The sequence below is a fragment of the Antrostomus carolinensis genome, unplaced genomic scaffold (genome assembly GCF_000700745.2).
Source record: "Antrostomus carolinensis isolate BGI_N321 unplaced genomic scaffold, ASM70074v2 scaffold577, whole genome shotgun sequence".
Taxonomy (NCBI): domain Eukaryota; kingdom Metazoa; phylum Chordata; class Aves; order Caprimulgiformes; family Caprimulgidae; genus Antrostomus; species Antrostomus carolinensis.
The window spans coordinates 12,923-28,794 of NW_010326393.1; the positions used below are offsets into that span (position 1 = coordinate 12,923).

At 41.2% G+C, this 15,872-nt stretch overlaps 1 protein-coding gene across 1 annotated transcript in view; it reads right to left on the bottom strand.

Annotated features, from left to right (window-relative positions):
* Positions 1-725: 725 nt before the first annotated feature.
* FER1L6 (fer-1 like family member 6) overlaps positions 726-15,872 on the bottom strand; it is a gene marked incomplete at its 5' end in the record, with an annotated part of 34,859 nt that continues 19,712 nt past the window's right edge. The window contains 8 exons of the mRNA XM_010171529.2: positions 726-943; positions 5,376-5,476; positions 6,640-6,803; positions 7,144-7,385; positions 9,749-9,847; positions 11,857-11,945; positions 12,517-12,659; positions 15,591-15,751. Of these exons, the coding sequence (XP_010169831.1) occupies positions 763-943; positions 5,376-5,476; positions 6,640-6,803; positions 7,144-7,385; positions 9,749-9,847; positions 11,857-11,945; positions 12,517-12,659; positions 15,591-15,751 (1,180 nt within the window). The remainder of the gene's footprint in view (positions 944-5,375; positions 5,477-6,639; positions 6,804-7,143; positions 7,386-9,748; positions 9,848-11,856; positions 11,946-12,516; positions 12,660-15,590; positions 15,752-15,872) is intronic.

The window sequence follows — 15,872 nt, forward strand, 5'->3', positions numbered from 1 at the left end:
TCTCTATTCCCTCTTCTTTACACAGCTCATTTGCTACCACAGTGCCTGTAGCTGAGTCTTCATCTTCTTGATCACTCTTTTCCAGCACTTTCAAACTGCAGCTGAAAAAAGTTCTTTCCATCTCTGATTCTACCCTCCCCCCTCCCCCATCATTGACACTTACCTCATTTATAAGTGTGTGAGACATCTTTATAGAGCACAGAGCTCCTACTGAGAGGAGCAGGATGAATTCTGCACGCGACACCAAATGAGACAATTTAACTTTAGATACTTTTATCTTAAGTTCGGTTAATAAACCTTTTCTCTCAAAGTAACTGTGTCATTATAGGTCATTGTAAAACAGATCGAATAATTAATTACAAAACTATGCAAAGAATGAACTATACATTTATCTCTGTACAGAATTTGCTCTTAATATTTAAATCACTTGTCTGTAATAATAAATACTTGACTAACGAATCAGTTTCTATATAGCATTAAGAAATTTACTTTCAAACTCAGTTTTAGGTGCAGAATTGAACATACATTCTCACTAAAGCTGCAGCAATATGTTAATGATAACGTACATTAAGGCTGGGTCTGAGTGAGCAGCCAAAGAAGTAAGATGTTAAAATATTCAAAGAGAATTCCAGTTTCTCATATGAATATTTATGTTTTCTTCTTAAAATAAAGAGATTTAGTTATGGTTCATTAATTCTGTATGCCTGAATTTAATTTTTAACTGAGTATATGATTGGTTACAGTAAGAGCCATAATCTGTGCTCATCCTACAACGATCCTGTGACTGATTGCACCTGGCAAAGTGTAGATGAAGAGCACCAAGAAGACAACAAGAATAAGTAGAATTATGCCAATGATGATGTACTTCTTGTAATTTCTCCAGATCAGATGATACAAACACTTGAAAGGATTTACAAACCAAGAGAATGATGTGTCTGGTCGGCTAAAGGGGAAGAAAGAAAGAAAAAAAATTGTAAAGGCAGATCCAGCTGTTTCCAAAGGTACACCACTGCAAAATACACATTTGTGTCTAAAAAGGACCTTTGACTGCTGGGAACTGACTAAAGAGTTTAGAGGGAACTTCCGCAAGTTTCATGTACTATGAGGTCACTCTTCTTCCATCTGTGCCTGAGCCTCAGCTCTACATACCACTGGGAATCAAATTCCAGTTCACACTCCTCTTCTCCTTGTGACAGCTATCTGCATTTCACAGACCTAAACTTTTTCCAGATGTTGCCCCATGTCATATTCTCTCCATAGCCAGGAGTTTCTTCACCCTGTATGAAAAAACTGGTTGCATATATAGAGGAAAAAAATGTTCTCCTTAGGAAAAATGTTGGCATAGTCTCTCCTCTGGCATGTCACCCAGCTTGGGAGGTCACTGTGCCTCTGACTTCAACAGCCCTACCCCTGCAATGAGCTGAGGCACCATCCATCAGCTTTCTGTGATGGGATGACCAGCAGAGTACGGTGGTGTGGAGAAATATTAACGCCAGCAAAACTGGGTGCAGGTTGTCTCTCTTATCCAATATCACTGTAATTGTGCAGATGATACAGTAGTATGGAGAATGAAATTAAGACTGAGGGCCACAAAAAGCAACAGCTGTGTCTCACTCTAGAAAGCTGTTTAAGGAATTTAAACAATGTCTTAGTCATCTGGAGAATTCAGCATTCAGCATGTGGAAGTGAATGCCAGTGTACAGAAAGTCTGTAAATCTAAAAGGCCAACAGAATATCTTTTAATTAAAGACTATATTTTATACCGAAATGGAAATGATTCAGAAATAAACAAACAAATAAGCCCTCCAGGTTAAAAGGAATTATTTAAAAAAATTTATACTCTAAAGGGAAAAACTTACTGAGTCACAGACTTGAGTAACAAAACCATTAGTCTGCATGTTCCATCTACTTAAGGGCTTTTCATAACCTTTGAAGACCGGGGAAAAAATATAGACTGATGCTCATTTAATTTGTATTCTTTGCAACGTCAGCAATAGAATTTGGTACCAATTATCACAGAATCATAGAATGCATTGGGTTGGAAGGGACCTTAAAGGTCATCTAGTCCAACCCCCCTGCAGTAAGCAGGGACATCTTTACTAGAGCAGGTTGCTCAGAGCTCCATCAAGCCTGACCTTGAATATCTCCAGGGACAGGGCCTCCACTACCTCTCTGAGCAACCTGATCCAATGATCTCATATTGAAAAACGTTTTCCTAATATCCAACATAAATCTACCCTTTTCTAGTTTAGAACCATTACCCCTCGTTCTATTGCTACAGGCCCTCGTGAACAGTCCCTCCCCAGCTCCCTTACAGGCACCTTTCAGGTACTGGAAGGCCACTATAAGATCTCCCCGGAGCCTTCTCTTCTCCAAGCTGAACAGCTCTAAGTCTCTCAGTCTGTCCTCATAGGAGAGGTGCTCCAGCCCTTGGATCAATTTTGTGGCCCTCCTGTGGACCAGCCCTAACAGGTACACGTCCTTCTTGTGTTGAGGGCTCCAAAACTGGACACAGTACTCCAGGTGAGGTCTCACCAGAGCAGATTAGAGGGGAAGAATCACCTCTCTTTACCTGCTGGCCACACTTCTTTTGATGCAGCCCAGGAATGTGGTTGGCCTTCTGGGCTGCAGATGCACAGTGGTGGCTCATGTCCAGCTTTTCATTCACTACTACCCCCAAGTCCTTTTCCTCAGGTCTGCTTTCCAGCACATCATCTCCTAGCCTGTATCGATAATGAGGATTGTCCCATCCCAGGAGCAGGACCCTGCACTTGACCTTGTTGAACCTCATGAAGTTCACCTGGGCCCACTTCTCTAGCCTATCCAGGTCCCTCTGGATGGCATCCCTTCCCTCTGGCACATTCACTGCACGACCCAGCTTGGTATGTTCAATGAACTTGCTGAGGGTGCACTCAATCCTGCTGTCAATATAATTAATGAAGATATTGAACAGCACTGGTCCCAGTACGGACCCTTGAGGGACACCGCTTGTCACTGTAACATATAGCATTACAGCAGCATATTTGTTATAATGGACAGCATCTGGAAAAGTATCCTGTCTTGATTGGCAGAGATGAAGAGATGGATAACCTCATGATTCTTTGGCCAGCAGGAAACTCCTCTTGCTACACCTTATTTCTCATTTACATGTTTCTCTTTACTTCCCAGACATTTAATCTTTGTCCACCTTTGCTCTGGTACGTTAAAGAGTCTGCTACTGTCCCGTAGCTCCTAGAATATAATTTTGGTTGTGAAATTATTTTGTTTCTTAATTTTAAAACTTGATTACATAAAACAATCTGAAAATTTCTCTGCTTCTCTGTGTGAGCCCATATGATTAGCAAAAAAAAAAAAAAAAAAAAGTGAACCTGCAGTGCTAGCATAGAGATATGGAGGTACTGACACAAAGCTCCTTGAGATCCACTACTGCTGGAAGAGAACTCATTTGAAGTACAGAAACACTTAACTGTTTTCTCTCAGTTGATTGTGACTGCTCTGCATGTATGAACCACATATTCCATCACTCAGGGGCATTGAACTGGTAAAATTTAATACCAGATTTATGGAACTGAGGCATGAAATGTGTTCAGCTATTAGTTCATGTCCTGGTTTTTAGCTGAAACAGAGCTGGGTTTCTTTTTCAGTAGCTAGAATTGTGCTGCGTTTTGCTTTCAGCCTGGGATTTGTTATGAGAGAAACACTGATAAGATACCATTTTCTTTCCTGTAAGCGAGTGACTAGCTAAAATAGAATTTACTATCTACATACTGATATTGCTTTAGTAACCTTGGGATTTATTTCCCCTAACTTTAATACTTAGATGGCCAGCCTAGTCAGTTGAGGGCTGTCTGCATATGGGGAGGAAGGACCTTCTGGAGGACAAGTCCTTCCTTGGGGAAGGACTTTTCATAAGGGCAATTAATGACAAGACAAGGGGAAATGGGTTTAAACTGAAAGAGGGTAGGTTTAGATTAGATATTAGGAAGAAGTTCTTCACTGTGAGGGTGGTCAGACACTGGAACAGGTTGCCCAAGGAAGTTGTGGATGCCCCCTCCCTGGAAGTGTTTAAGGCCAGGCTGGATGAGGCTTTGAGCAACCTGGTGTAGTGGAAGGTGTCCCTGCTGGTGGCAGGGGGGTTGGAACTAGATGATCTTTAAGGTCCCTTCCAATCCTAACCATTCTATGATTCTATGAATTAATCTCTTTCACCACCTCCCATCTTAAGATATGTGTGTTAGGTAAATGGATGACTTCCCTCACCTGTGCATGAGCAGCTACAAAAGGAGCCTCAATGGCTTGCTTCTGAGATGGGCAATGTCAAATGAGACTAGCCCTACCCTAATTTTAATTTAAGTGAGGCACACATAGCAATTAAGAGTAGAAATATGTTGAGCCATGTGTTGACTGTGTATTTAATCAGAAAAACCTAGATGTGGAGCCTCTCTGATTATTCAGTGCAAGATCTAGAGGAAGACTCCGGTTTTGTGCCTTCTGGGTCAAAACACATCCAGGGTGTCTGTGCAGCAGAGAGGGGGCCACCAAGCTAATGACAATCTTTTGGCCCAACAGCACATTTGCAACTAAAATGCCCTTGAGGTGAAAACGCGTGGAGCCCTGGGGCCCTAAGCTTCCTGGGGTGCATGGGCTGGGTCTGAAAAAAGGAGAGAAAAATGGGACAGTGCCTTTGTGCATCCTGTTGACAACCTTGTGGACATGTAATCTTTCTATTACACACTACACTCCCTCCTAAAACTGTCCAGGCTGATTGCTTCACACCACGTGTATTTCAGAGCAATTCCAGTTCTCTCTCTCTAAGAGAGTGCTTTAGCTTCCATTACTGGGAACCTTGCAGACAGACATCTGTCAGGCATAGCTCATCCTGCCTTTGGGTAAAGATGTTGGTGAAATGGTTGATTAAAGTCTTTCCAAGGCTAATTTTCAACAAGTCTCCAATACCTCTAATTTTCAGGCTGAATTTACACTTTATAGTTATTCTCAATATAATAAATATAATCTGTCTGGTCTTTATAGGTAACCAGACTGAGGTGTTGGGTGTATGCATAAGTTATGATGGTCGAAGAGGTTATCATGTGCCAGGTCAGCTATGGAATGAGCCCATGTGTGAACTCTAGCTGAGGACAAATGTGCAGCAATGCGATTTGTAATTCCAGGGGAAGGCATTTCAGCTAACCTGGAATGTGCTGACATCTCTGAGTGCCAGCAGCCAGGCTATGCACAAGGTGAACCAATGGTTTCCTCAAGGTTACAGCAGGAAAGAGCAGAAAAGCCAGAAAAAGAGCAAGGAGACCTGCTCTTCCCAGTCTCCTGTGGAACTCCCCTGCCCCAACTTACTTAATGAGTATGCTTCTACTCACTTGGGTTTTTCCAAGGGCTCAGGCTCCTTTCGAGCTTTGCCTACTGGATTCTTCTCAGCTTCTTCTGCTGTGACTAAGTGAAACTCGGCTTCTACCTTGCCCTGGATGAGAGAGATCATACGTAAGCATCCAATTCTGAGTTATTATCACCAAATCCCAGAGATCTGGATACACCTAAAAAGACTCCAACCACATTAATCCTAGAACTGGATTGCAGGGATGCCTGGGTTTGGGTCCAAGCTCCCAAAGTGCTCTGTGGCCACGTGAGCACAGCAGCTTGGGTTTTCCTTCACTAGCTCACACAGCTCTGCTTCGTGCTCTGTTTCATGTAGACGTGCCCCAAAGACCACGTGCAGAGTTAACTATCAGGATGTACTCCTTGCCTACGTACATGCACTCCACCTAGGAAACAGAGGAGCAGAGCTGTCTCTCATTTACCCTGAGGATCCCTGTACTGTTGTAATGGTACAAAGCAGCTTTAAAGACATGGAAAATGGAGAAGTTGAGTTAAACAGTGTAGCTCCAGATTATACTCAGAAAGCACTACAACTTTATGAAGAGAAGCTGCAGAAGAAAACCCTGAGATAAGTGACTAGGTACATGCTGAGTGAGATTTACATCCTATTGCAAGCTTTGTTATGCTAGAGGCTTCAGGTAAATGAAAATTTGTGTGGCAGCATTTATGTTCTTAGGAGGATACTTCTAACATATCAAGTCTTGTAGAGTTTGGGGGAAGCTGACATTGTCCTTTGCATTCCTTTATACCAATTGTGTCCTGCCACTAAACCAAAAAATATTGGCTTATTGAGCACACTTCATCAAAAAGAGGGGACTGTGCTCTTTCTACTTGAGATGTGTCACTAGTAAGGAGAATAATGGTAGACTCCAAAATCAGTTCCTTTGCCCTGGTTGAAGTTAGAAATAAATAGTAAATAAATAAATAAGCAGGTGAGATTTCTCCTAGGATTTCCTTAGCTGACATAAAGTTGTCTGGAAACGTGGTTTTCCACTCCTCCTACTCAGTGTGCTGGGACATGAACATTGGAAGAAAGCAAAGAAAAAGTACAAAGAAATGCTCTAGTTGCCTGGGATTATCTGAACCACATCTATGGGAATCACTAAAGCATTTGGAGGAGTCTCATGGATTGCCAGTTATGGTTGTTCTTCAGATGCCACATCCCAGATTAGCATCTGTCTGTCTCAGGATCTCAGCAGAGCATACTAGTCCCAGAGAAAAGCTGTTCATCTGTAGTGAGCTGCCTACCGTGAGCTCCCCAGCCTTGATGAAAGGCCACCAGCCTCTGACGCGCTTTTGCTGAAATATGGAGATCGTGTTTTCTTCACTTGCTGCCACAACTATGCCTAGGTCACAGCTCTTGGCTGTCTTTGCTGCTCGAGGGAATCCATTAAGGTTCAGTTCAAGAGTGCCTGGAGGGAGAAATAATGTGACAACACTCAGAGACCAGACAGAAACAAAGGCATTCAAACAGTAGCTTCCAGATGAGATACATCGAACAATCCAGCAGCTGGGGCCTAAGCTTCAGAGCTGGGGATCTCTCTGCACTATTATTAATTTATGTTGCCCTTGCATTGTCTCATCTGAGTTCCTAATTATTCCCTTTCCAAGAAACATGTAAGTTTGCAACGTGGTGCTTCGGAGAAAGAAAAACAAATGTTGAGTCTCAAACACAGTTTTGTACATATCTCTGCAAAATACAGGTCTGTCAAGATCTCAGGTGAAGTTCAGGCAGATCCATTGCATACTTACCCAAGAAATCATCTGAAGAGAGTCTTTCAAAGTCCCACACTTGAAGCACCAGCTCAGCAGGTATTTTGCGCTCTGTCTTTTCCAAGGAAAATATGTTTTCTCTTTTACTAACCACCATCTGTTTCTCTGCTGGGAGATAGTGGAACGGGAACACAAAGCGCCAGTTGAAGTTGCCCTCTCCTGTCAAGGAGTTGTAATGTACATCTGTCTCCTGCTTGTCTTCCTCCAGGCTCTTTATCCACCTATGGCAAGCATAGTGGAAAGCACTGTTGTCATCAGGGAGCTTGAACTGTGGTTGTTGTTATTTGGTTACAGGCATGATCATTTACTAATTCCTACCCAATCAGTAGGAGGTAACACACCATTCAGGACTCAGCCCTCGCTTGGGGATTTCAGCCACGGCCCAGCCATGGCACAGCCTGAAGCAATGGCTAGTGATGATCAACAGCTGAGAGTGAGAACATGAGTTTTGTTTTGATCAGACCCCAAAATACCAGTTGGCCATTTGCTATTGGCCAAGACATCTGTCTTCTTTGGGACAGGCAAAACCAGCATCAGTCATTTATCTGCTACTAATCGCCCTGTATTCCTGTTGTGTCACACCAACAAATTGTCTGTCAATGTCCCAAGACAGTGTTCAGTATTAGAGCCTAAATTGTTTGCAGTTACTGTTTGGGGGTATAAACATGGCATAGGTGTGGTTGGAGAAGTCTCTGTTTTTTCTTGTGATTTCCTCTTGTTTCTCCTCAGCATGCACAACATCAGATGTGCAATGCTATGATGCAAAAGGACAACGCTTTTCTAAACCAAATCTTCTCTTCTGAAGAGCTCCACTGAGGTAATGATCCAGCTAGGTGTGTTTTACATCTAAAGATGATTTAGCACAGCCTGAGTAAAGATTAGCATTTTTGTGCTGCATTCAAAGAGTGGCTTTTCCCCTGCAAGCCCCATATTTTCAAAAAGCAATTGGGAAAAATAGTAACAATCTCAAGCACGGCACTGCCGCAGTGCAAATCCATGCCTGGTGACAGATTTGATGCCACGTGGACTGTCTGAACATAATGAGATTTGTGTCTTCATTAAGGCACAGAAGCAAAAAGTCATCCGCTCCTGGCTTTCCCTGTCAGACTGCTCTAGCATTGATAGTGATGTTCTCACATTAACACACAGCTTGACACAAAGGCTGGCTCCCTATTCATTTCCTCAATTCTGCACTCTCAGAGCTGCTCTGCTACTGCTCTGAACGTGTTAGTGTATCGCTAAGTTGGATATATCTGTGTGAATACCTGTGATTTCAGAGTAGCTCCTCTCAGGGAACTGCAAGGGGAGGTTTGCTCAGCCAGTATGTGTAATAACCACACCTGCAGCACACTGGGGGCCAAACGGTTGTTATCAGTGCATGCTTCACCTGGACTAATATCACCTCCTCCAAAGGAACAGTACCACTCCTGGTCCCTGACACAAGTTTCTGCAGTAAAATGCTTGTAGACATACCCTACGCAGGAGTAAGAGCTGCTACCAGCCTGCCCTGTCCTTATGCTTACTTTGGATTTCTTATTATGTTCACATGATTTTCAGAACCTACAAAGTGGAAGACCTCCTCCCTTCCCTGCTCCACCAGTCCCAGTGCTCCCTCCTCCAGCGCTTTGCATTTGGTCATTGGCAGTACTGCAATAGGTGTTTTAGCAAAATTCATTTTTCCATATGCCTAACGCTCTACAGATTAAGATTTTTTCCAGGACTCCACAATTGCATAATTCATATTGGCATATTAATCTCACTCTCTAGTAGTGGAACCACAGCAAGAAATCTAAGACTTGTCTCACACCTGAGATTACCAATAATTCCTACTGCCAGTCATGTCATAATTTCCCCCCATCCCCCTCTGGTACCTGCATTCCAATCCTGCTCAGAAGCAGAAAGTGCAAAGCAATACTCCAAAACAGGCAAGTAATTTTAAGAAGTAACCTGCTACAATCTCAGGAAAGAGATGGTTTGAGTGTCAAGCTGCCCTTTTGCTCTCTCTCTTTTCATTTTATTTATGGTTTACTGATTATCTCAGTAACATCTGAGAAGCTGTAACAAATATTTTTTTCTGCTGCGGGGAGGAGATGGAGAGTAGAAATTGCCTGTGGGATGTTCTCCCCAGAATGGCCATGGTCATTCACTCACGCATGCTCCCCACATGAGGTTAGAAAATATTTCCAATAGAAATAGCCTGGTAAACACCTGCTTTCTTCTTTCTAATGTGGTCATAATTCCCTTTTCGCTGATTATGTCAAACCTCTTTGCATCTGTGTAAATTCTTACAGTTTAAGTTCTGTAAGTGTTTGACCTCTGTTTGCTAAACTGTGGACCTGTTCTCTTCTTGTGCCATCTCTGCCTGAGTAGGAAGTAAAGACTAGTGTCATTTTACAGTTACTTGATTTTAAGAGGAAAAAAGAAGGAGTATCCAGTATAGATGAGTAATTTGGGCAGGCATTTATAGCAAAGTGGCAAGGTCACAGAAATAGCTTACTGGATATTCTTACAACATTAGTTTTTTTGTCTGATTTTTGAATTAAATCTTACATGTTCTTTTGAAGACAAGTCCTGAAGAACTTACCCTTTTACATAGATATCACTTGATTTTTGCCCTGTAAAGATATTTTCATCTTCTAGAATTACATCTTCTGTATTCCAGATTATTACCCTCAGTTCATAGCTGAAAAAGAAAAGAAAGTAGGTATGTAGGTACTCAAGTTCTGGTCAGACACTAATATAAACCCCTATCAAATCCTGCTTTTATAAAGTGTGAAATGTTGTATTTGTGCAAAAATCTTAAAATAGCACCAAGATCAGGCCTCTTTTGTTTACAAGAGTCTACAAATAAAGTGGGGATGGTGGCTCCTCTCAGCTCTTGGAGTATGCCGGATGACAGCAGGATCACTGCAAGCTTCGGAGGGATGGAAAATTCCTTGCTTTTTATGTGTCTGTTCCTTTTCAACACTTTTCACAAAAATATGCAGTGAAACAAGGCAAAGTTGATCTGAACAACATCATCAGAACAGTTTTCAAAGAGTGAGCAGCTTGCTAATAAAAACCAGAGCTCCCTGGGAGGTGCTTTTCAGAAGAAATGCCTAAAGACATTGTATTTGGTGCAATCCAGTGCTTTAAAAGGGAAGAGAAACACAGTTTAAAGATATTTTCATTTAAGTGAGTGCAATCATCTTTAGAAGCAAAAATAAAAGGAGTTAAATCTTTCCCATCCTTTCCACTCCCTATATACAGCCATTTATGGTGGCCATCCAAAGCTCTAGAAGCTTGAACTGAAATACAGATGTTGTAGGTGACATAAAAAATTTATACTAAAAAATTTAGGTATGCCTTGTGTCATTGTATGAACTGCAAAATAAAAAGAACTATTTTTGAGAACCCCAACATATGATTTTTCTGATATGACATATGTTATCTTGGAAACAGCCTCAATCTCAGGTGTGAAACAGTTTTCCCCAGAAGTAACCAGATAGCCTAGGTCATGGAGCTCTTAAGGAGATGCCAAACATGAAAACCAAGCCTCTGTACTAGCTAAAGAAACTTCTATCTGCAATGCTCCATCAGAGACTTGTTCAGTTGAAGATCATCAATGAGAAATGTTTCCCCAAAGTGTTTGAAGTCTTACAGAGCCTGGAGCCTGTTTTGCTGCAGCAAATACACATTTCTCAGCAAAATGTGTAACTCATGTTTGTGTGCTCAATTTCTTTCTCATAATTAAGGGTTTGACAATATTTTTCCCTGATTTTGTAGACTACAAAAATGGCAGCAACAATTTGGTATTGTGGGTATGATTAGTTTTAAAAATTTTTGGAGTGGGAAATGCTTGTTGATGAAGAGTTTTATAGAAAATTCTGGTCTGAAGAAAGTAGTTGTTACACACTCTTTTTGTCAAATCTTGGCTTTTTTAAAAGGAAAGGAAAAGAAAAGTTTTTCTTATATTGTTTCTTGTTCAAACATAAATAATCCAAGAATAGCATCTGATGCTGTTTCAAACACAAAATTCTCAGGAAAGACATTGCTATAAAAGACATTGGAATAAAGCTGATACAAGATGAGAACTCTGTTGCTCTTTTTGGTTTACAAACACTCAATTAACTTAAAGAACTATGTGTAGTGTGGCATATAAAGCAGCATCAACACCTGTGTGAAATATGAGAGAAGATTATTCCAAAATATGTCTCTTTTATCTGTTTCTGCTTTATGTGGTTTTTTTTATCTCTCTTTGAAAAAAGTGTTGGAAATCCAATAGGTATAATACTATTGCATCAGATTAAAGATCTCAACCAGTGTCAAGTAAGTTATCTAGCTGAAAGAGGTAATGAAACCAGAATTAATTCTTTCAGCTCAACAAGTGGATGATAATATCAGAATTATTAAGGGATTCTTGCCTCTAGCCACCTGTGATCTCTAAATGGAAAAGGGATATTTTTCTAAAACAAGTGTGTGATAGCACTTGATGAACAAAGTCACCAACAGTTCTTTAAGTTGTTTAATGGAGAAGACCAGACTAGATGCTCTCGTTTGACTTGAAGTCATGTGAACCTAAGAAAACTTTTCTCTCAGGATCATAGAAGTTTGTTGTGATAGTTCTTTTTATAGTTCTTTCCAGGCACTTCAGAAAGACTCAGTCTTTAAAGACTTATGCCACTGTGCTGAGAGGAAAACATAGAGTATTACCCTTTGGGTTTTCTTGGTGAAATATCCACTGGGGGCCCGGGCAGAGGCATATCTTTAGGAAACATGTCGACCCACATTTGTATACGACCCTTGAAAACAAAGAGATAAACATTTCTGTAATCCTCTTTTAGAGAGAGTTTAAAAGGCTTTAAATGTACTTCTGATGTCCAGAACCACCACTTTCTATAAAAGCAGCAACCAGCTCACTATCCTGTAACTATCATTTCATCTATAAACTTACTATAAAATAATTTTTTTTCATACACTTATTCTATCAATCTCTCAGGAACTGAGTGAAGTTGGAACTGAGCTCAGACATTGGCAACTTCCAGGTAAATCCATATCAAAATAGCATGCGATGAACAGAAGGAAAGAATCAAAGTCTAAATACAAGCAGAGTTTTTCTTAAATTCATAAACTAAAGCAGTTAAAAAAATGAAAAGATGCAGTTACACCTCTTGTGATTACTGTGTATTTAGGTAACTGGCTGCATACATACATGTGTGACAATTTCCAGGTTGATACTGTACAAAGTCTCATGTATGGTACACTTGGATGCTGTCTCAGTAAGTTTGCAGATACGAATAGAAACCACAATAACTGGAGGAAAGGAAAACTGCTCTTGGGTCTACCATCCCCACCACCTCTGAACTGCTCTACCTGTTCCATGCCTGGCTTATCCTTATGGTAGAGAGGCCGAGTCTCAATGTGCTCTGGGACCAGTTTGTATCCAGCTCCAGGGATTTCTTCCCATGCACGTAAAACCTTTAAGGAGAGATGTTCATACGATTCAACTGGCTCCTCTGTAGGAAAGAGTTAAAAAAAAAAGAACAAAGAGAGCTGAATACAATGTTGAACCCCTTGGTAATTAATAATTACTTTTCCATTAATTATTAAAGATGGTAATTAAAAAATTGGTTGAGTTAGAAGGAAGATTTTATGTATCCCAGCTAAGTAAAGAAGGACGTTGAAATGCGTTTAATTCTTGTAAATAAGGGTACCCAGCGGGGTAACTAGAAGATTAGCACTTAGGCAGCAGTTTATCTGTAGCACACAGTGAAGCATTTCACTATTACAGCAGCAGTTTCCAACAGGAAGATGAAAGAAACCTGTGAACTACTTTTTTTACAGAAATTTGCAAATGTTACAGCTCAAGAAAGACAAGGAGGCTTGGATTTTGGTGGAGCTGACAGTAAATATGCACTAGTAGTTATATCTACACCTCATTTTGCCTTGTGATGGCAACAGCAAAAACCCTCCTGGAGAACCAAATCACCCTTCAAGGGAAGAGGGTTGAAGTCCATGGACAAGAACATGTCACCTGACCAGCTCAGCTTGGCCACTGGAGGAAGGGAGACCCCAGAGAATGGCACCTCAAGGAAGGACCAGTGCTAATATTGAAAGCAGGGTGATTTTGCAAAGCAGAGAAAGTCTTTTGAGCTCTTGAGCTTTTCTTTCCTCCCTCTTTGTGTGGGTTCCACAGAAAAGGAACCCAGACTTTTAAAGAGGGATATCTCCTAGATTAGGAGAAAAGTACTCAAGTGAGAAGAAAGTTAAAACTCCTTTGTATCAGCAAACTGTTATCATTTTTCCATTGACTGTTGCTAATTCTGAGTTGCTGGTAGGTGACAAAAGATTTGTTTGGGATTTAAACAGTAGGCATTAATCCCTTCCTAATGGCTCAAAGAGTGAGGAAGGATGACCTTGTGGTTGTGAGTCCTGGTTCCCTCTTGGGCACAGACATGTGTTTGAGATGTGGTGTATTTCATCTAATTTTAGCCAGCTAAAAACAAGGTATTTAGAGTGAGCTACTAGTCAGGCAGCCTCAACAGCAAGGACATAGTTTGTCCCATGATAACCCATATTCTCTCTAAGACATCTTTCTAAAGATTGTTTTCACCCTCTCAAGAGGCCTATTTCTTCCCATTGGCTACAAGTAATCCTAGACTACCTGGGAGTGGTGGTCAGGTAGTTGGACTAGATGATTGTTGTATGTCCCTTCCAACTGAACTATTCTATTCTATTCTATTCTATTCTATTCTATTCTATTCTATTCTATTCTATTCTATTCTACTTCTATGCTCCTACAACAAAGTTAAATTATTCTTTCCCTTGCAATGTAAAGCTAGATGTAAGGCCCACAAATATCCTTTTTTCCACCTGTAAAGTGGAAATCGTACTGCTTCCCCTTTTCATTACTCCTCTAGAGCTCAAATCTGTGGTCTTTGTTAGTTTTACAGATCCAAATTATGACCAGCACAGAAACCCAGCGGGAAATAAGGACCCAGATGTACTGTTCAGAAGGGCAATCTGGATAAGAATTATGCAGAAGACTGTATGCTGTAAACTATTTCTTTATAACATGGTGAAAAACTTGTGTACATAAGGACTTTGGACTTTGCCATCTGGTTCTGTATTTCCTTGCTTCTGGTTTCCATCATCTTGTCTAATGTTGGTTTGTCTGAAGCTCATTTTAGTGAACCAGAATTTTGATTGAGAGGTCCTGTTGCTGGTAGTCACACTCAATCATCTGCTAGTGAGGAAAACAAATGGCAATACTGGAGTCATAAATCTCAGGTCAAGAAACCAAAAATGGATCAAGTCTTCTCCCTTCAACAGTGATACTTCAGCAGTCTTCCACATAAGTTGTGAGTTATGTTTAGCAGCTGCCACAGGGAATTTGCTCAAAGATTGATATACACGGGTAGGGGATTAAAGGTTTCCCTATGCTGCCACAGTGCCCACTACTGTCTCCAAGACCAGCTCCTTTTGTTCCCCCTTGAAAGTCTTCATTCTCACACCTCTTTTCCTTACCCTAAGTAAAAAACTAAATCATAGAATGGTTTGAGTTGGAAGGGATCTTTAAAGATCATCTTGTTCAACCCCCTTGCCATGGGCAGGGACATCTTTCACTGATAGCTCTGTACCACTCCACCCCTATGTGATATGGGCATTCAACTTCCTGCTAACTTCCACTTCTTTTAATCTGGGAGCTCTGAAAACAAGTTCTGTCCTGCCCTCTGGATGCATGGACCCCACAGATGTCTGGATTTACACAATGCTGTGTTAGTGCTTCAGAAGAGCAGTCAGAGTGGTAATAATCAAGAGGAAAGAAGAAAAAAAATAAAAAACCAACAGAGAGGAAAGCCAAGTAGGTGAGGTAGGTCTGGCAGGTAAGTGCCCTGGAACCTAACCGTGGTCAAATAGAGACTTGTCTGACCTTGAATAACACACTTCTGTATTTCCTTTCTACTTCTCACTTCTTGGGTCTGTCTACACTAGTGTTTTAGTTTTTGAAAATACTCCCCCTGACTTCCTGCACTTTGATTTGCTGTGTGGAAGGATCTCAGACCATGCAAGCTACCCTCATTTCAGATAAAACTAATCCAGAAGACATGTTCCAAGAAGGTCCCCTGCACTCCAACAAATCCTTAGCATCTCATCCTTGGGATCAAGCAGGAGCTAGTCCAAAGTATCCCCCAACACCTACCATGGGGATGCCAGGACATCAGCAATAACCCTCTCACCCTACAGATTCTCTGCAATTAAGCTACAGCAATAGCTAATATAGACAAAACCTTCATCACCACAGTTACGTGAGTATTTCAAAGCAGAGACAGGTTCCAGTAACGTGACTCTATAGAGTGCATAGCACAATGGAGCCCCAGCTATAATTTGGGCAGGTTCTTGGTACTGCTACAATGCAGCTGAAGGATGATGAACTACTTCATTACCGTTCTCATCTTCTGTGAAGACTGTCTGTCCCTTAAAGATTTTTGTTCCTACTTGTATCTCCCCTGGTTGCATGAAAGGTCCACTTATTCTGTAGTCCTTACACAGCTTAGTGAGGATCTCGCTTGGCTTGGTTGCATCTCGCCACGCATTGTACCCTTCTCTGCAAGGAGGGAACAAAGAGAGAAGAGACATGGGGTGAGGTTTTCCTTCAGTATTGGTAAATCAGGACTTCCCATTCAGATTCCCCTCATGGTGAGCAGCCCTAACATTTGCTCAGCCAA